General features: G+C 39.2%; 1 protein-coding gene across 2 annotated transcripts in view; it reads left to right on the forward strand.

Moving 5' to 3' along the window:
* spop (speckle type BTB/POZ protein) overlaps positions 1-22,227 on the forward strand; it is a 127,346-nt gene that overhangs the window by 47,640 nt on the left and 57,479 nt on the right. For both annotated transcript variants that reach the window (XM_059348901.1, XM_059348902.1), the window contains exons 4-6: positions 5,038-5,321; positions 6,761-6,882; positions 19,402-19,553. In XM_059348901.1, coding sequence (XP_059204884.1) covers positions 5,244-5,321; positions 6,761-6,882; positions 19,402-19,553 — 352 coding nt within the window. In that variant the 5' untranslated portion in view covers positions 5,038-5,243. The remainder of the gene's footprint in view (positions 1-5,037; positions 5,322-6,760; positions 6,883-19,401; positions 19,554-22,227) is intronic.

The following is a 22,227-nucleotide window of genomic DNA, read 5'->3' on the forward strand; positions in this document are numbered from 1 at the left end:
TCTGGACTCCGTGGTGGCCAATTCATGTGTGAAAATTATGTCTCATGCTCCCTGAACCACTCTTTCACAATTTGAGCCAGATGAATCGTGGCAGAAAAAATCCATTGATGAAAATAACATTCAGTAGATTCAGGTAGTCAGCTGACCAGATATCATTGCTGAACCTTGACCTGACCAACTGAAGCAACCCCAGATTATAACACTGCCCCCACATGGCTGCATCACTTCATCCACCTCTCTTCTTACCCATCGCTCTGGAACAGCAAATCTGGGCTCATCGGCCCACATGACCTTTTTCCATTGCTCCAGAGTTCGATCTTTATGCTTGATATTTGATTAACCTCACTGATTGGTGGTTTTCTAAAGGCTATTCAGCTGTCTAGTCCCAATCCTTTGAGTTATCTTGGCATTGTGTGTGTGGAAAGGCTCTTACTTTCACTATTAAACATCAATAAAGACATTGTAGTAATGTACACATAAACATTGTACACAGATACATAGTGAACATATTACATGCTAACATGGTAAATGTCAAACTGTTTTAACATCCCGTTGATAGCATGCATGTTGATATACGACTTTCAGCTTACAATGAAATCCCACTTGATCCCAGTCTAATACTAGAATGATTAAACTAAAAATATGACCTGAATATCTACATTTGGTCACTGTGAAGAAAGAAGACCCCTAGGATTGAGACACAAGTCAAATCTGAGATCACAATTGATCAAACTTGAATATAAACATTAAGATAAGTGTTGGGAATGTATTTTTCGATGTGTTTCTTTTGCTTATTTGTTGTCACTGGGGCAGCAGGTTAAGCAGCGTATTCCAGATGTCACTTTCCCCAGCAGCTTTCTCCCGCTCTTCCTGAAATAAATTGTTTTTATTTGATCAAACTACTAAAGATAGAATTAATGACAGTCTGACAGCCGAGCATGTTGAAAATAAACCAGTTAAATATGCATTGTATTCACAGACAGACTTGCAGGTTGGATCGGCTGTGCGGCCGACATGTGCATCAGCAGCTATTCAGATTGTCACAAGCACAGATGGAAAAACAAATGAACAGAAATGTGTCCTCGAGTGTAAATATGCATTGTAAGCTGTTCACATTATCAGATTTGCAGATGGAGGTAACATATGTGCAGAAATATATGCTACCACCATGTAAAATTTACAGATGGAGTTATTATCACAGCACAAGCTTTATTGCACCATGAGCTGAGTATCATGTGTTGACTCAGGGTGTAACATGAGCTTGTGTTGTGGTTACTGTATGTGGTCCACCTGTAACGGTCTGGTCAGTGTCTGGGCAGCCTCCAGCTCTCATGCTGATGGAGGAGGCAGATGCAGCATCACCTCGCTTAGCTCTTGTTTATACAGAGGAAGTTGAATCTATCTGTCTGTTGGTTTGTCAGACTCGTCCCTGGCGTGTTGAGGTGTGTGACAGAGAGATGGAGAGAGATGGAGGCTGGACTGGCAGAGGGAGAGCAGACTGTCTCTCTGTAATGAATATAAATGGGCTCCAGGTCTCACTCTCCTCATCTGGCTCCCGTCTCTGAAAACAGGCATGGGACGAGGATGTTGGATAGAGGCGGCCCGTACTCTCTCTTCTTACTCCCACACCTGCTGCATTGTACATGCAGATGACACACAATCTTACAAATTAGTTTCTTTCTTGATTTTGTGGTGACTGCTCTGCGGCTTCCAAAGTCCCACTTCAGCCAAGGCAGCTGTTAGTGAGACTCTCAGCTCAATGGAACGTCATTATGGTGTACTGTCAAAGTAACTGTGTTTAAATTAAGCCTTTCATATTTTTCACGAGCTATAATGTGCTACCATAAAACACTTAAAGGGGACATATGCTCTTTTTCAGGTTCATACCTGTTTCTTTTTTATTTCTACTAGAACATATTCATTCATCCATTCATTCATTCATTCTTTTATTATCCTTAACTGATTATCAAAACTCAGCTTTAATGTTGAAAAAACACATTTTCCTCATACTCTCCAGCTGTTTTGATTGGTCCGCACCATCACTGCAGCCAGGAAATAACTGTAGCAATAACTGTACTACAAAATTTGGGGCAAATAAAGCCCTGGCCGTTATGGTACATGTAATTTGACTGCCCGTTAGTGTATACAAATCATGTTTGATGATGACAGGATAATGCTCTTCCTCATTCAATATGTTTTTTTGTTGGTTTGATCTAGCGATAAAATCTTCTGATACTTTAGAATATAAATACAACCACAATTCCAAAGAAGTTGCAATGTTGTCTAAAAAGTAAAAAGAAGAAAAAGAAAAACAGAATGTGATTTGCAATGTCCCTTCTACTATATGTTCAAACTGATTAACTTTTTCGTTTTGTAAATATACACTCTAAATTCCAAATTTGATGCCTTACACAGTGTCTCTACTTTTTTTTGGAATCAGGGTTTTACATCATATTAGTAAAAGGATCGGTTGATTGATTACCAGAAAATTAATCAGCAATAATTCTTATATTTGTTATTTTTCAAGCATTTATCCTCTGGTGTGAAGTTTTGATGCTTTTTCTGTTTCATGTCATTTTAAAATCTTGATATTGACTTTTTTTTCTGGCATTTTATAGACTCATCAAGAAACAATCTACAGATGAATTGTGGCAAAAAGAGTCATAATATGCAGCCTGACATCATATATTAGATAACGATGTTGCATTAGTTCAAACAAAAATAACATTCTTCTGAATGCTCATACACTCTAATTTAATTCAATTAAAACACCATGCTTTGAATATGCATCTCTCTGTGAAACCCATAATATTCAATTTGTGTTAACTGGTTTGCAGAAAAATACACTTTCTACTATTATCTGTTATCTACCATATTGTTGAATCCCAGCAAGAACCGAACATTATAGACTTCACAATGTCACATTCACAGCAGGGCCTTTGTGTGTTTGTGTGCAATATGATAAGCTGTTTTTTGTTGTTGTTTTTTTTAAGTTTGCTGTATTTGCCAGAGAAGAGATAAAGATGTGCAGAATTAGCTCTCTTTCTGCATCACTCTCTCTGAGCGACTTTACCCTCATCCTTATTTCCGCTGCTTTTTATCCAACCTCCGAGCTGCTGATGGAGCCTAAGTAGCAGAAACAAACACTCCCTTATCTGAAGCACAGCACCTCCATTACCGCCTTACTTTGTCTTTTAATTGCCTTTGGGGGAACACAGTCTTTGTAAATCTCCTGGCTGCCATACACTGTAATATGACAATATTTATTTTCTCTATGCTGTGTGTATTATCACCTATTAGTCATTCTTTCCATTCACGCTGTCATCATCTGATCCCCATGACAAATGAACTGTCTGAAGACATTTCTTCTGAGGGAGTCCTATGATTAGCACACATCTCCTCCATCTCTCCGAGTTGTTATTGCTGCTTTCCTCCTGCCGCTCTGCTCTTGATGTTTGTCATGAAAAGGATGAAAGAAAACATCCTTAGCTTTATTCTGGTTAAGTGTCATCTGGGTCTATTTAGAAAGCTGCGAGGCTGTTAGCAGTGCTGCCAGTGTTGTCATGTTTTCTTAAATTGATTCCCTGTGATTACTTGGCATTCATGTTGCTCTTTAAGGGACAGGATACAAGTAAAGCTCTTGCTAAATTGTGCTTCAGATATGCTGTGAAACAAAGGCTGGATGTTGACACACACACACACACACACACACACACACACACACACACACACACACACACACACACAAACTGAAGTACACATGTGTGTAAGAATCTGCGTATACACCCTCACTCACTCATATAGACTATAATTAATTGCCAGGAAGTCTCAGGTAATTTAAATTGCAAATTAGTGCAGCCTTGTTCTCCCAACTTTTGTGATTAATATTTTATTGTTTTACTGAGCGAAAATGCCACCAGTGTTTTTTCATCAGATACAAATAGCACAAAAGCAGAAAAGGGGGGCACTGGATTGAGGAAGATCAGATGCAGGCGTTATCTCTAAACATTAATTAAGTCGTGTCTGGGTGTGGAGCTGCTGAGGTCGCCTCTCCTGTCTACAATCCACTCGCGAAGACAGAGGTCTGTGTCACTTTTCACCCGTTCTCTCATTTCTCGCTCTGTCTCTGCGCTCTCCGTCTGATACTCAGTTTCTGCCAAGTTTTCTCAGGTCCTGAACTTCTCTTTCAATCAGCCACTAATTAAGCAGTGGAGTGGAAGGGTTTCTTTGGCAGGAGATCGGGGGGACGTGCAGGTTGAGTGAGAAAAGCCAGATCCTGAGACCTTATGTCGACTTCGGTATGAAATGTGTGGAAAGGAGCAGAGCATGAAACCAGCGGAAATGAGAGATTTAGGTGGCAGAGAAATTAAGCTTTGAAACCAAACTGTCGTGTGTTCCTTTTTTAAACAAGATTTTCAATCCCCTGAGACTGCTGGTGTAGAAGAGGACCAGAAATTAGACAAAATAATGAGAAAGTTTCTCTTTGCCAATTGTAATATGGCAATCGCAGCAAAACTGAATGAAAAAGATCTTGGATGTGGGTTCTTGTAGAAAACAACTTTGACCTTTTCAAACCATTGCTGGCTTTTAAAAGTACTGCATGACCTTGTGGGTGTGTTTGTGCGAGTACAGACTGGCATCTTGAGATGAAAGTCTTGCACTTCACTTCAGCCAGGCTGCACCCGTCCACCGTGGCTGGAATCAGATGGCTGGCACAGCGCTGTGCTCCTCTCAAAGCAAAACAAAGACGAAACCACGCACAGATAAAGGAAGGCTTCCCCCAGTGAAGCAGAGCTCGCGCTGCTGCTGTGCTTTGAATGCTGAAGCCTCCTTTAAAGCAAATGAATTCAGACCCCTTACGTCCTACTTACTAGGAAATACCGCTCAATTAGACTAACCATTCAATTAGGAATTGCCTTGACATTGTCAAACACAGACACATACACACTGGTGCTCACACAAGGTCACAGCTTTTCATAGTAGTGTGCCTCACTAGTTTAAAGTTATTTTAATGACTGTGTTTTTGTGTCCCCACAGAGCGCCTGTAGCTATTTTGGAGTCTGGACGCCCCGCTGTACTGGATTCATCTCTCTGCAGCTCTCCGTACTGCAGGTGTTGTTTAGGAGGCGGCCAGTTTGACTGATTATTGGCCCTTCCCTGCTCTGCGCACCCCTCAACGCCTCACCCCACACCTGGCCGGTACTCCAGCCCCCGTTCAGGACATCTCTGCATCAAGGCTGGCAATGTCCAGAGCCCCAAGCCCCCCTCCCCCGGTGGAAATGTCCAGCGGCCCCGCGGCTGAGAGCTGGTGTTATACTCAGGTGAGGAGGGAGTGCAGCATGAGAGAGGAGCACACTGCTGCATAACTAACCATTTTATTCTGTCAAGAGTTTTTGCAAAATGTCAAATGCACAGTAAGTAGTTTCTGCCACCAGCGGTCTTCAAATCAAAAACAATAACAAGACAGACTTTATTGTGGAGTAGTGGGGGATCATGGGAGTTGTTGTCTTCATTGACTCAGGCAGAAATATTCATGTTACACTGAGTAATGTTTTATTTCATTCATAGCCTCAAGTAAGATGTTGACTTGCTAACTTGCCATTATATTAGTCGACTACTCGTACAGCTACTATAGCTACACTTCTGTGGCAGATTTAATCATGCCGTAAACAATCCAATATGGAAAAATAACATTATGAAAGTGTTACAATGGTACTGTAAGCTTTGTGGCTTGCATGGACCACTTGTCAAATTAGCTCATTGTAGCTGGATTGTTATATAAATATCAATAAATTAGATCACCACTGGAATACTGTGTTGCAAAAAGGCTGCAATTATTGAATAAATTATGCTGAAGGCCAGACAAAATGCTGTATTACTATTATTGAGTATAGAAGTCTGAAACACTCTGGGATATATGATTTCTTACTGATGTATCATCCAGTGTTTCCCTTGTTTTTGTGGAAGTTAGAGCAACTATATGAAGGTTATATGATGACACTGACAGGTAACCAAATTAAACACACAATTACACTGAAAGAAATACAGATTTCTCTGGATTTAAACATTATTGGAAACATTTGGGATATGTAAGTTCACAATTCAACACATATATAACATAGGTATTGTTGTTTTTAGACATTTTAATGTGTAAATGTTACATATCATAGCTTTAAATTGAGCCTTTTGGTCCCTACTTTACCCTGTGGAAAGAGTGTGTTGCCCAAAGCAGAGGTAAGCCTGTCTGTCAGAAGAAGTCCTCTTGAAATATATATCAGTAATCCATAAAGCTTCATATTTTATGTGACAGGTCAATGGACATGTGAGTGAATCATGTCTGGATAACCGTGTTTTCCCGGCTGATTCGATATCACAGGCCTAATTCGGTGTCATTTTCAGCTTTGTTTAAAGGTTACCTGCACTGTGAAATCGTGTTTCAGTCATTGCAGCACAGGCTTTGCTAGTTCAGACATCACTTCCCTGTTAAGAACCAAGGCAGATAAAGTATGTCATTGATGATGCCTGTTTTTTCATCTCCTCCTGAAAAATTGTTTTTTTTTTTTCCTTTTTTTTTCTGTTGCCGCTTTTACAATATCCTTTCTTCTTTCCCTCCGTTTGTTGTCAGTGTTTATTAAGATGAAAGGCAGTTTTGATGTGCGGTTTTGAAGTCCAGGCTGACCAAACACCACTTACCCATATAGAATAGATAAAAAAATAAAAAAAGTCTACTTTCAGCTCTTCTTGTGTCTCTTCTGTGCAGATCAAAGTGGTGAAGTTCTCCTACATGTGGACCATCAACAACTTCAGCTTCTGTCGCGAGGAGATGGGAGAGGTCATCAAAAGCTCCACATTCTCCTCCGGAGCCAACGACAAACTCAAATGGTTCGTGAAGGCAGGTTGTTGTAGACATCAGATACTGTTGCTGCTGTGAGAGGAGAGCTGTTGGAGAACACTCTCTCTAACTACATTTTCTACTTGTTGCTTCTCTGAGAGGAACAACATTGTTTTCAAGAGATTGAAGCATCCATTTGCAGGCTTCAGTGGCGTCTAGTGCACCTTCATCTTGTCTGTATTTCCACTGTTTACTTACACGTGTTTGGAATAATCATTTTTTTAAGGCTTGAATTTAGTCGAATCTATCTGCAACTTTACTTTCTCGCATTGTGATCGACTCAGAGTGAAATATAAAAGCACAGTCAGCGCCAGGATAAATGTGGATGTGATATGCATAACTTTAGGAAATATTAAAATGTAAAACTGTATCGCCAGTTAACCAGTCAGACCTACTGTATGTTTGACATATTCTTCATGAAAAACAAAGGGATTGCGGAAGAAGCAGAGAGGTCACAGAGGTGGTCAGAACATGTGCAGCGGCAGGGTGGCATGGTGCTGGTTCATATGTGGAAATCTGCTCCGAATATCAGGGTGTCACACTGCTCATCCTCCCAGGAAAACTTATTCCAGTGCACTGGAAAGAAAGCTTTAGTCGGTTGTTGAAACACAGATTTAGAAGGAGAAATAAGATTTCAGTCTAGACCATAGGTTCTCAAAGAGTGGCCTTCAAGCCAATGACGGCCCGCAGAAACAATTCTGGTAGCCCGAAATGAATTACAGTTGTTAGTTTTTAATCCAACTGTACATTGCTTTGAAAGGATGAATCTCCGTTTCGTGGTCTTAAGGGATAGGGATAAGCGGTAAGTACAGGTGTGGTTTAGACCTCACTTGACCTCACGCCCAGAGGTCTACTGTGCAATGTTTTTTTTCACCACTGGGACCGCTTCATTTTGCCTCGGGGAAGAGATTGTTACAGTAGAGGTGTGGGAAAAATCGATACAGCATAGTATCGCGATATTTTGCGTGGCAATATTATTAGTTATTTATTTATTTATTTTTGGAGGCTGTAGTGGGCTCACTTTTAAGAATATACTGGATACTGGTATCATATGAAACTAGAAGATCTAAGGAATCTATAGGCACCATGTGCATTACGATATAGTGTTGAAATAGTGCTGCAAAGTTAGGCTTTTTTTTATGTTTCAAGGTGATTTTCAAAGTGGTCACGTGACCTCTGACGTCATGCTATCTTGTGTTTCAAGTTTTTATTGATGTGTATACAAAAAACAACAGAGGGACATACCTATACCAGGATACATTGGTGTCGACATTAAACATGTTGTACACATCCTTAGATTTAAATTTGTATAATTTTAAGAACAAACAACGGTCACATGAAATTAAACCAAATCTAAATATGACTCTAAACTGTATCAAGGTCAGGCGGGCACAAATAGAGGTTCTTTGAATGACTTTCAGTGCGGATTCAGTGCCCCGCCGGCAGGCTCTTACTGGTTTTGCGACGTATAGTAACAGGTCATCGGCGTATAACGACAGTTTCAACTCTGTACGAGACCGGGTGATACCATCAAAAGTGAGAGAGGTCCTCCAATACATAGACAAGGGCTCCACTGTGAGTGCAAACAGGAGAGGAGACAGGGGGCAGCCTTGTCTGCACCCCCTGTTTAGAAAAAAAATGCTGGATTGAGTGTTATTAGTGGTAATACTGGCACAGGGGAGTGTATAGAGAAGGCGTAACCATGATATAAAACTTTCACCACATCTGAATTTAGTTTAGACTGCAAATAGATAATTCCATTCAACTCGATCGAACGCCTTTTCGGCATCAATTGAAATCACTACTTCAGGTATGACTGTTATTTCTTTCGAGTAGATAACGTTTAACAAAGTACGAACATTATAATAGAGCTGGCGTCCCTTTGTAAAGCCAGTCTGTTCCTTAGAAATGATTGTAGGAAGGACCTTTTCAAGTCGGCGGGCCAAGGCCTTTGCAAGAATCTTTGTGTCAACATTCATTAAAGAGATTGACCCATAGGAGGTACAGATATCACCATCTTGGTCCTTTTTTAAAAGAACACTAATAGAGGCTTGTCTCAATGTAGGAGGGAGAGAGATTTGAGATAAACAGAATGAAGTAATGGAGAAAGTTTGGTCTGGAAAGCTTTATAAAATTCGAATGGAAACCCGTTGGGACCAGCTAAGTTTAATTCTTGAATGGTAGGAAACTGAAGTTCGTCTAAGAACCTGTGCATATCAACCGGATCTGATGAGAGTTCAGACTTGTACAGGGATTCATAAAAAGATGAACAGACAGAGTTAATAACACCCGGGTCCTCTTGCAACGCTCCCGATCCATCCCTAATGCGAGGTATTGAACGCAAGGCTGCTTGACGACGCAGCTGGTGGGCTAGTAACCTACCAGACTTGTCTCCATGTTCGTAGTATCTGGAACGAGAATGAAGCAATAGACGATCCGGCCCATTAGTTGTGATAAGATCTAGCTCAGTTTGTAAGGCCACGCGCTGCTTTGAAAGATCGTCAGAAGGAGCGTTTGTGAGTTGGTCTACTGATTCTAAATCAGATGAGAGCTTCTGAATAGTTGAAATCCTTAATTTCCTTATGTGTGCAGAGTATGAAATTATCTGACCTCGCAAAAATGCTTTTAAGGACTCCCATAGTAGCGCTTTAGAGATAGGTTCCGAATCAGATTGGTTAAGAGTAACAAAATCCTCTATTGCACATGTAACAAATTTATGAAATTTGCCATCCGATAGAAGCGAGGTATTGAATCGCCACTGGGTGGGATAGCGAGATCCAGAGGAAATCTGAACATCTATGGACACTGGTGAGTGATCTGAAATAATAATTGGATGATACGAGACATTTGTCACTTTTGGCATAAATTTAGCGTCTACAAAGAAATAATCTATGCGTGAAAAAGTCTGGTGTACATGCGAATAAAAAGAATATTGCCTACTGCTCTGATTACGAAATCTCCAGGGGTCAACATAGCCATTGCCAGACATGAAATTGTGAAGGGCCTTAGCCATTAGTGACTGGGTTGAGCCAGGTTTAGAACGGTCTAGTTGAGGATCAATAGCACAGTTCATGTCCCCTCCAAAAATCCAAAAACGGTCATTCAGAGAGGGCAGACTTTCAAACAACTTATTCATAAAACAAGGATTATCAAAATCTGGTGCGTAAACATTGACTAATAGGACAGGCACATGAAACAGAGTACCTAAAACTATCAGGTATCTGCCATCTTTGTCAGAAATTATATTTGTCTGGGTAAATGAGACAGATATACCGATCAAGATGGCCACCCCTCTGGCCTTTGAGTTAAAACTAGAATGGAATATCTCAGCAACCCAGGGACATTTCAGTCTGATTTGATCTTTGTTCCTCATGTGGATTTCCTGCAAGAACACAATATCAGTTTTCAAGCGATTTAAATTGGAGAACACACTACATCACTTGACAGCACCCCCTATTCCAACTGATAAATCTTACATTTGGGCCTGAAACATTAGCCATGTGAGATGTGAATTAAAATAGGAGGCAACCAGGTTCCCAACCCCACACTCCAGGGACGAGGGAGGAAGAAGGGAAGGAGAAAAAGTAGAAAACAAAACAAAAAGAAGAAACACACACACACACACACACACACACACACACACACACACAAACACAAAGAGCTAACTTATCAAGCTCACCCCAGTTCGCACACCCTCCCCCCATGGCACCTTCCAGTATCCCATCCCCAAATGATAGGACACCAGTGCTAACTCCACAAGGAGTCATAAACCAGAAGGGTAAACTTAAGGCTTTGGACCAAACAGTCATCTTCACCTCGCTCCAACTTAACTGGAGCTCCTGGAAACATTAAGATAAAAAATATATAGCAAAAGATAGGGCCTAAATATTAAACAACACAAGACTCAGAACCATCTAAGAAATATAGTGACTACTTATTAGAACAGGAGTTACGGTGCCATTCATATCAGAATTATCTGAACATGTCTACGGTAGTGGTATATTACTCAAAGCTATTTGGTAGATCAAGCTGTTGAGAACCACTTTAACACCACTTAAAATAACTTAAAAAATAAATAATAATAATAATAACATAACTGCAGTGGCACCTACACTTAAACACGTGTTTAATAACTATGCTGTAACAAACCCAAGTTTACTTCAGTGTTTTCACAAAGGCAGCGGCCTCCTTAGGTGATGTAAATTCCCTTGTGACATCCCCTCTGGTGATCCGGAGACGCGCTGGGTGTAGCAGCCCATACCTTATGTCTGGAATGTCCCTGAGCTGGCGTCGGATGTCATTGAAGGCTGCAATGGAGATTGTTGAATCCTTCACCTTGATCTGCCGCTGGTTTCTAGCATGTCGGAGGATGTCAGCACTGTCTGCGTAATAGTATAAACGTGCTATTATAGGACGAGGGCGCTCGCCGGGTTTCTGCTTAGGCTGTAGGGATCGATGCGCACAGTCCACAACTGGCTCTTTTCCCAAGCCGAAAAAGCATCCTTCAGCAGGGTGGAAACTGTGGTCGCGTCGATCGTGCCGTGCTCCTCTGGTAGACCTATTATCCTGATGTTGTTACGGCGAGATCTCAACTCCAAATCTTCACACTTACTGTCTAGAGTAACAAGTTGGGCCGAAAGTTTGTCCACTTTACTTTGGAGTGACACCACATCAGTGCATGTCGACAACGAGCCCTCCATGTCAATCACAGTTACCTTTAGCACATCCACCTCCGATCGGATAGCTGCCATGTTAGCATTTAGCTCCGTCTTAACAATCTGCAGCTATCTGAGTAAAGTTATTTGTCATTGCCGCCTTCAATTCCGTCTTAAAAATGCCAACCATCTCTTCTCAAAGAGCAGCAAGAAGTTCAGCCTTAAAGTCCGGAGAAGTCATGCTCGGGTCAGCAGCAGTTTCCTCCGGAGGGGGAGGCTTAGCAGGTGCGGTGGGTTGGCCGCACTATTCCCTGGCGGGGACGCAGCCCGGGGGATAGGCCTCGTTAGCCTCGCCGTCGGATTGTTCGTATTTTTCTGTTTTGGGGGCATATCGGCCTGTAATGCAGTCCCAACGAGCTCGTGGAGTAAAACTGTAGAAATATTAAGTTCACGAGAAGGCCCTATATATTAATTTAAGAGAGTTTCACAGCAGCTCCCGCAGGCACGTCTTACTCCATGAGTCACTAAGCCGGAAGTCACGTCATGCTATCTTAATGAAAATAGCCTCCCTGGGTTCCCGCAAGTTGACTCTCTTTGTGCAGAAATAAAAGACCGAAGTGTGATGAATGGCCTGAGAATTTTCTCTTATTTGACAAAAAAATTCTTGACTGGATTCTTTGGACACAAAATGCAGTTAAACAGTTAAATGTATTGTATCCCAATACTCAGCATATTGCAAAATGCTTAAAATCATAATAATATCAGGATAATCAGGATAAAATCGCATCGTGGGGCCTCTGCTGATTCACACCTCTCTCTACATGACAGCAGCTGTGAAGATGGAGTCGGAGCGGGAGCCGGAGTCAGGCACCTCGAGAAAAAAAGCTTATTTTGTTGTTCCTCATGGGTCTGATAAAGTCATGTGCCTGATCTGCAAGCAGGTTAATGCCATGCTCAAGGACTTCAACATAAAACGCCATTATGTTACCAATTATAAAAACTCCGACAAATTCACAGGCAAGGGCCGCACCAGTAAGCTTGAAGAACTAAAGAGAGGCTATACTGTTTTCAAAAAACAAAACAAAAAGGCTAGCTACGTGGTAGCTCAAGAAATAGGCAGGCGGAGCAAGCCGTTCAGTGACGAAGAATGTAACCTGGTCATTAAAATGATTACAAATAAGATGGAGCTGACGGAGCTGAGTGAAGTGGCTCTGGTGAATAAACTTTCTTTCTCCCACCGACTGTTGGGGTTGATGAGATTAATGAGAACTACAAAGTATATCCAAATCAACAGCTCTCCTGTTTTTATTAGGGCTGTCAGAACTGACCGATACAACAAGAGCTCCCTCATTTCAGTTTAGCTCGCCACAGTAAGATTTAAATGACAATTCACTGTTGCTAGATAAGCAGCTAAAAGTTTCCAGGCGCCTGTGAACTTTGGTTCCGAACAGCCCACACGAGAACGTGCGAGGCAAACAACAGCGGTAGTGATGCTTTTTTTTTCTTCTTTTCTTACATTCTCTTTTTTTTAACAGTTGGAATATGGAGTACACAGTCGCCCATAAAGTTGGAATAATTTAGTTTTCTGACACAATCCTCTGTTATCTGTGGTTTCATTTTCATTGTGAAGTGTTTGGGAGAGATTGATTAATACATTTTTGAGAAGATAATATACACATATACAAGAACAAATCACATTGTCACAATTATTTCATGGAAAGGGGTACAAAATATTTTATTCTAACTTTATGTGCGGCCGTGTATATTTGAATTTAGACTTTTCATTGTTTATTGTTAAAAGGATCCCCATTAGCTCTCACCAAAATTGGACGAGCTAGTCTTCCCGGGGTAAAAAAAAAAAATCACTTGACAATGATAATGTAAAAACAATAAAACATTGTAGACATTATTAAAACATCATCACAAATTATTCAAATAATATATATTATATATATTATATTAATATATATATATATACATATATATATATATATTAATATATATTATATTATATTAATATATATTACATTCATTGAAGACCATTAATGGAGTGACCGTTCAAGCATACCCTTTTTATAACTTGTTCTTTACTTGTTTTAGCATTTTTATGCATTTCCTGTGCACTCAGCACCCACATTGTACTCTATTCGAGGCTATTCTATTCAAAGCAATGTCTGAGTATAGACCTAATTTCCGAGAACTATTGTACATCGCTGACGCTTGAAACATCTCTGTTCTTTCTTTCTTTCTTACTATCTTTCTCGATGTACTATAGTTAGCGATGGAGAGAATGCTTTACCCAGTATAACAGGAAATATATATCTCTGCTCAATACACTATGCATTTGTCCATAAGGCACTAATAATGAATATGTTCTTTAGATCTCAAGAGCTTGTACTTGACACCGCACTTTTATCTTCAGCAACATAACATGAAAAAAATGAACACACAGAAGTTCCTTCCATTTCACTTATGTGTATATATATATATATATATATATATATATATATAGTAAGCTAGAGATAGAGACATAAGATAGCCTTGAAATAAAATGACATTGTTCCATGTTCACAGAAGAGCTTTCTAGAGAGCAGGACAACAAATTCTGTATCTTACACAGAAAAACATGGCCATTTCATGGGGGCTGAAAGTAATGACTGTAGCCTCGGGTAAAATAACACACAACAGTGGCTCTGGGATTGTTAAGTTACCTGCCTAAATTAGAAATAAATGGAGATGCACAATTTCAGAGAAACATTGGGGCTTTTCTTCAAATACCACATGAAGCTAAATTGTTTTTGGACATTATGCCATTAGTCCACTTCCTGCTGTAAAGTGCCCAGCCAAGACTTGTTTACCTGCTTTTTCATCTTATCTGAGAGAACAATTGTGACTGTTCTTTTTTAGCCCCCTGTATCATACCTCACTGTCAGCAGCATTATTGCCTGCTTCTCCGATGCTCCCATAGATGCTTGTTAGAGAAATGAGATCCATAGTGCTCTGCAGGTCAGACCCACACCTTTAGGCATTACAGCAAGAGAGCACAAATTGCAACTATAAAAACAATGAAAAGACTTATCCTGATGAATTCAAGAGCTTGTCAAAAATCTAAAATACAGGCCAAAAACTGGTAGTATATTGCCAGTTTGAACAGTCTTAAATGCTCAATTAGTGCCTTTTTCCTCTTATATTCCAATAGTTTTTTAATAAGTGTCGTTGAATCAGGCAAAAAAACGTTTGAAATGGACATGTCTTGAATGGTTTAGCTTCCCAGATATTTCCAGATATAAGTAATGACCATGATCTCCATGGTAATGTGACTCATGTTAAATCTCTTTAACTATATAACAGCCTGCGCAGGGATTCTCTTTGTGAAACTGCTCTTTGAAAACATAAAAAGACTGTGATGCACCTGCAGCATTAATGTACTGAACATAGCTAATCTTTTAAAAACCCTGGGGAAAATATATTTTCCATGAGCCTGATGTATTACTATATTTAAAAGAAAGTGGAACATTGGATCCACATTACAGTCGTTTAAGTAATCTCTATGTTCATTTTAAGGTCAGGAAGGTTATCTGGAACAGGGGTTCCCAAACATTTCCATGCCAAGGCCTCCCGGATAGCATCAGCTCATAGCTGGAGCCCCCTTTTCCCAGAAGTCTTTTTACTGGTAGGCAATTAGAAAAATAGCCATGTTGAATAGGATTTTTATATATTATATGTAAATAATAATAATAATTATAATAATTATAATAATAATAATTGCACTGCCTGCAATGCAGTCCTTTACTATTACAAATATTACTGAGACTAAAGTTATCGATTTAATTAGATCGCTTAAACCATCTAAAGCAAAGGACGTTTTTGGAATGGACCCAAACATGCTAAAAGATCTAGGTTCAGCTCTCGCCACTCCTATTGCCTCAATTATTAATCTTTCAATCTCATTTGGTCACTTCCCAAAGGCCTGGAAATCTGCTATTGTTACCCCTGTTTTTAAATCCGGTGTCTCAACTTCCTTGCATAACTATCGCCCAAAAAGCATTCTTCCGGCTATTTCCAAAATCGCAGAAAAATGGGTGGCACAGCAGATTGTCCATCACTTAAACAGCAGCTCCCCCTCTCTCCATGCCATGCAGTTTGGTTTTAGATCCAAGCATTCCACTGAAATGGCTACATGCCTCTTTATTGAGAAAATAAAATTCTTTCTCGATAAGGGTGGAGTTGTAGGGGCGGTGTTTTTGGACCTCAGGAAAGCATTTGATACAGTAAATCATTCTGTTCTTCTTACAAAGCTCTTAAAATTTAACTTCTCTCAAAGCGTTGTGAGCTGGATTGAATCATATCTGCATGATCGAACACAATCTGTATCGGTTAATAATTGCAGATCTGACTCTCTTAGGCTACCCCTCAGGGGTCAATATTAGGCCCCCTTTTATTTAATCTTTATAGTAATGATTTGCCCACTGTTTGTTCGGAGGCTGAATGCTTAATGTATGCAGATGATACGGTTTTCTTTGTTCATGGTCCCACCAAAGACACTGTTGCTGCCAAAGTCATTAATACAATGTCGTGTGTTACAACTTGGTAGCAGGAGTGCTGCCTGCAGCTAAACATTTCTAAAACTGTCGGCATGTATTTCACTAAAACAAATAGAGTATCATCTGACCCCGACATACATGTTAATGGAGAAAGACTACAAATTGTCAGCCAATATAAATATCTTGGTATAATAATAGATTCAGAGCTTTCTTTTAAAGCCCATATTGGCAAATTGTGTAAAAAAAGTGTAATCTTGCAAATTTTCGTGCAATTCGAAATGAAATGTCAACTGAAGGCGCAAAAATGTATTTGCATTCAATGATTTTTAGCCACTTCAACTATTGCCTAACCAGCTGGTCCCAGGCTGGTCAGTGTTCAAAGAAACCATTGGAAATCTTGTATAAACAAGCAATTAAAGTTATGGATAAAAAACCTAGGCACTATCATCACTGTCCAATTTAAAAAAAAAAATACAGTATTTTAAATTGGGACAGTCTTCAAACATTTGCAGACTTAAAACTGACCTATAAAGTACTGCATAAACTGGCTCCAGATCCTCTGCAAGAGTTCATCAGCCAAAGAAACAGCCTTGAGCGTGTTACTCGAGGCTCTGTCAGAGGTGACTGTTATATCCCTCTGCGCAGGAGCACTTTCAGTAAGTCGGCCTGGTCAGTAAGGAGTGCAAGTGTGTGGAACTCAGTACCTGAGGAGGTTAAACTGCTAACAACATACAAGGCCTTCACAAAAAAGTTGAAATTGTGGCTTATCAACACCTACAGCTGCCAACACTAAAAGATAAGCCTGTTGTGTTGTTTTGATGTTATGATAAAATGTTAAGTTGTGATGTTGTATGTGATGTTGTATTTTTTCTTAATCGTATCATAAGTGTTTGTATATGTATTTTGTATATTGTACGTATTTTTATTTTTATTTTTTTGTTTGTTTGTTTTTGTTTTTTTGTTTGCTTGTTTTTTGTTTCGTAATTCTCTGCTTTTTTACATCATGGCCAGGGGGCTACAGATGAAAACTAGCCTTCTGGCTAACTCTGGCTTTTTTAACCATGTATAATCATGTGTTTTATGAAATTGCACTGTCCCCTTTTAAATAAACTAATAATAAACTAATAATAAACTAATAATAATAATAATAATAATAATAATAATAATAATAATAATAACAATTAAAATAACTAAGTTAAGCTAATTAAATTAAAACACAAATAAATAAATACATATAAAAATAAAATTATATATATATATTAAAAAAGGCAAATAAGATTTTTATATGTTATATATTATACATTATATACATTTTTAATAATAGAAATACTACTACTACTACTACTACTTAGACAGGCTAACACCAGACTAGAGGAGGCGTGGTTTACGATCCTCCAGAGCCGTTTATTGGGCGCTACGAATGAGCTCTTTCCAATCGTATCAGTTATACCAGATGGCGTATGTAGAGCGACATAAATTGATGTTTAGATAGCCAGACTAGCCCATCTGTACTTTGAGATTAAAATGCTCAATTCTGCTTCTGCAATGTTTTTCTGCAGCATGTTCTGACTCTGGCTAGTCACCGTCTACTGGCAGTGTTGGTGTGTGTGTGTGTGTGTGTGTATGTCTCTGAGAGAGTGTTGTTTGCTGCTTTGCTTCTCCAGTTCTCGCTTTCTGCAAGATTATTTATTTTTATGCCTTATTCCCCCTCATGTCATTCAGCCACACACATCCACTGATTTTATGGTCAATAGACCGCTTACAGCAGCGAGCGGTATCAGGGCTAGTTGGTAGATTAGGCTTTGGCCAAATCCTGTTGGAAGCAATGCTAAAACATCCTTTTTGGTGGTGAAACAGGAGTGTAAAGTCAAACGTTGTTCTTCTTTTAAAATCAACTTTCGCTCTAAACTATTTAAAACGGCGTCTACAGCTAAATCGAAAGAGAGTTTCACGTCTGCTGCAGCCATGTTGGATCCGTAAGAAAACTACAAAACTACAAGCTTCCGCGTGTTGAGTAGTACGCCTCATCGTCTTGCCGTCCCTCCCCGTTCTGTGATTGGATACCTAAAACAGGGCTAACAAATGGCCGTCGTTTCCAGACCAGCTGCAGGTTCAAAATGAAATCGAGCGTGCAAGGCAGTATGGATATGACCAGGCTAACTACTACTACCACCCACTACTACTACTATTACTACTACTACTACTACTACTACAACTACTACTACTACTACTACTACTACTAATAATAATATAATTCAATCAATTAAATTAATACACAAATAAATAAACACACACACACACACACACATGCATAAATTAATATAAATATATATTAATATATATTTATATTTAACATTTTCCCCTCCTCGTTCCTCTATTACTTTGAAAAGATAGGCAATTAAAAACAGATATATGGCAAATCAAAATTTAATATTTTATATATTATTATGCATAATACATAATGATAATAACTAAATTAACTACACTAAATAAGATAATAATTAGTAAATTAAATAATATAAAAATAAATATAAATACATAAATGAACGAATTATATAAAAAAACATTTTTTTCAGCATTTCTCCCTCAGCTTCCATCCATTACTCTGAAAATCACTGACCTGGAAAGCTGCAGTCAGAAACAGAGGAGGTCAAATAATCAATGTTCTATACTGTGATTCTTCCACAGTACATTTTTATATTGATGCAGCACCAGTACTGAAGTACATTTGTTTCCTTTTTTTCCTGTGCACACTTGAACTGTGAAATGTTTTTGGCTTTTGGCAGTTTATTGCTGTTTGACATTGAAATGTTGCCATACATGTTTATGTGTGTGTTTGTGTTAAAAAAGGCTCAGGCTCTTTTGCTCACTGCGTTTCATCTCAGCTGCCTATGAAACTGTGAAACTGAAAGCTTTTCATTATGGAGTGAATGGAGTTTGGTTTTCATTCAAGCTTTGAAAAACCCCCAACCCTTTCTAAGGCTATATATTTCACTTCACTTATACAGATATAATGATATAGTTTAGTGCTATAAACACTAGTGCGTATTGCAGAATCATTACCATCAAAACATCACCTTGGCATAAGTGAAGGGTTGTGGATGAAATCAATAGAACTGACTGCGAAGCCAAGGATGCAAAATTTGTAAAGGTCTAACAGAATGAGTCTGAAATACATACTCATAGCTAGAGGGCTATTGTGGATAGAATAATAGGATTATTGCATACAACCAATCAGAAAAAAATGCTTCTAGGAAATGAAGCATTACTTAACCTTTCTGATCAGTGTTTCTCTTTTTCCTGCCTCCAGGTGTTTGCGTGTGAACCCTAAAGGTCTGGATGAGGAGAGTAAAGACTATCTGTCACTTTACTTGCTGTTAGTCAGCTGCCCAAAAAGCGAGGTGCGCGCCAAGTTTAAGTTTTCTATCCTCAATGCCAAAGGAGAGGAGACCAAAGCCATGGGTAAGTGTGACCAAAATCAGCTGATACTGACCTCATGCTCTCTGGGACACTTTTTTTTTCACTTTCATTTCCTTTAAAGCAGGCAGGTGCAACTTCTATGCTTCTATATGACTTATACACTCACCAGTGGTCGAAGAAGTATACCGACCCTTTACTTAAGTAAAAGTACTAATACCACACTGTAAATATACTCCACTACAAGTAAATGTCCTGCATTCAAAACTTATTTCAGTAAAAGTACAAAAGTATCATCATCAAAATGTACTTAAAGTATCAAAAGTAAAAGTACTAGTTATGCAAAATGGACCCACTCAGATTGTTTTATTTATTCCAAATATATTTTTAGATTAATATTATTGATGCATTTATGTAAGCAGCATTTTACTGTTATCCAGATAGGGCTCATTTAAACTACTTTTGTGGAAGATGTGTAGAAATTATTATGTAAGATAGAGAAAATACACCCGGAAATCAAAGTGTTATTCCTGTGATCTGAGACATAAATATACATATATACATATATGTATATATATATATATATATATATATATATATATATATATATATATACATATGTCTGTTTATATATATATATATATATATATATATATATATATAAAGGTATCATTCCTGAAATTATCTCCTGCAGCAGAACTTCTAAAGTTTTTTATTTATTTTTTTACCTGTAAATGGTAAATGGACCTGCACTTATATAGCGCTTTTCTAGTCGCTTTGCGACCACTCAAAGCGCTTTACACTACAGACTGCGCTCATTCACCCTTTCACACACATTCATACTGATGGCAGAGGCTACCCTAAACGGTCCCACCTGCCACCATTGGGAATTCATTCACACACCGATGAACACAGCACATCGGGAGCAATTTGGGGTTCAGTATCTTGCTCAAGGATACTTTGACATGTTGGCTGCGATGGTCAGGGATCGAACCACCAACCAACTCTCCCAACTGAGCCACAGCCGCCCACCTGTGCTCTAACGGATTAACGCTTTGCTTTAGGCATTCTGTTGCTGTTTCCTTCATTCGGTTGCTGCACGCTACGAGGAGATGGCATTCATCAATTTAAGAACACGGCTGCGAACAATTCAGCGGCTTAAGAACATGTTGATGAATCTGACGTAGGGTCTTCTTAGAAATCTTCTTAAGAAGGACTTAAGAAAGAATCTAAGAAGATTCTTAAGAAGATATTGGTGAATGAGGCCCATTGTTATGAGGTTTAATAAAAAAATGTCTTATCACTTTAAATTGATCATGTTTTTTATGTTAAATATTGACCTGAAAAGTAGAGTACAAGTACCTCAAAATGATACTTAAGTACAGTACTTGTTTATGTACTTAGTTACATTCCACCATTGACACTCACATTATCTGATGTGGTCTCGTGCTGCTGTAGCCTATCTGCTGTAAGGTTTGACGTGTTGTGCTTTCAGAGATGCTCTTCTGCATACTGTGGTTGTAACGAGTGGTTATTTGAGTTACTGTTACCTTTCCATCATCGCATTACCAGTTTGACCCCTGACCTCTGGCATCAACGAGGCATTTTGGCCCAGAGAACTGCAGCTCACTGCATTTGTTCTCTCTTTCTGACCATTGGGTGGTTGTGTGTGAAAATCCCAGTAGATCAGCAGTTTCTGAATTACTCCGACAAGCCCATCTGACAGATATGTTGCTTAGGTCCGCTAGTTGAAATTTTCATTTTTGGAAGTTTTGGAGGTCCACCAGCATATCTTTTCATCTGGGCAATATTTTGCTCTCCCCGACATCCAGACCTGAGAGTCTGCTGCCGATTAGTTGTGGATTGAAAATGAACTTTTTTTTTTTTTTTTTACACTTTTGCCCAATGTGTTCACAGTGCGTCCCTGAACACATCTGGAGGAGGTTTGGTTGATCACAAGATGTCCACAAAATCTTGCATTTACATTGTATTTAGGTGCATTTAAACCTGAACTTTCATGTGGCCATGCACTATCTGACAGCAATCTCATCACCTAAATTGCTTTTTAATGCCAGGTGTAAAGAGGGTCATAGACCCAACTGCAGTTAATGAGAGGCTTTCTAATGGCAGTCTGGTGCTCGCTTTTGTCCGAAGGCGCCACCGAACTCTTTAGGAATATTCCCTTTAGCTTTAAACATCCAGCACTTTTATAATTTTCTTGGTAATAAGTTGGTGTTAATAAATGAAAAGTCTATGTTCAGCAGAAAACTGAGGATATCTCAAAGTTTCCGAGGTTGTAAATTAAAAACTCCTGTCACACCTGTGTCTTTGGGGCTGAAATTTGTAAATGCAGAACTTGGGGAGTGTGTCTAATACTCCAAGTGTGTCTAATAATGTGAGGTATTGATAGCCATATGGGCTTGTGTAATCACTGCCGGTTGGATTCATTTCTAGTAAATATATAATTCAAAATAGCGTGGGGCAATTTTGATTTTAATTAAAAAAGACCCAACCTTTTTAGAAGTCTTCGTCCGCCTCTCTCCCCGTTGATGAATTGGAAATGAATGTGCCTCCAATTCCTGCTTTTTTTAATTAGGTTATGTTATGGGGAGGAAAAGCAAACTTGTGTGGAATTGAATTAGTGAGGGCCAGATGTGACCGCTTCCTGGTTATCAGGCTTTCTGGCTGCCTCCCTCTCTCCCAGTGCCCTGCAGCATAC

Source organism: Centropristis striata, chromosome 13 (assembly GCF_030273125.1).
Source record: "Centropristis striata isolate RG_2023a ecotype Rhode Island chromosome 13, C.striata_1.0, whole genome shotgun sequence".
Classification (NCBI taxonomy): Eukaryota; Metazoa; Chordata; class Actinopteri; order Perciformes; family Serranidae; genus Centropristis; species Centropristis striata.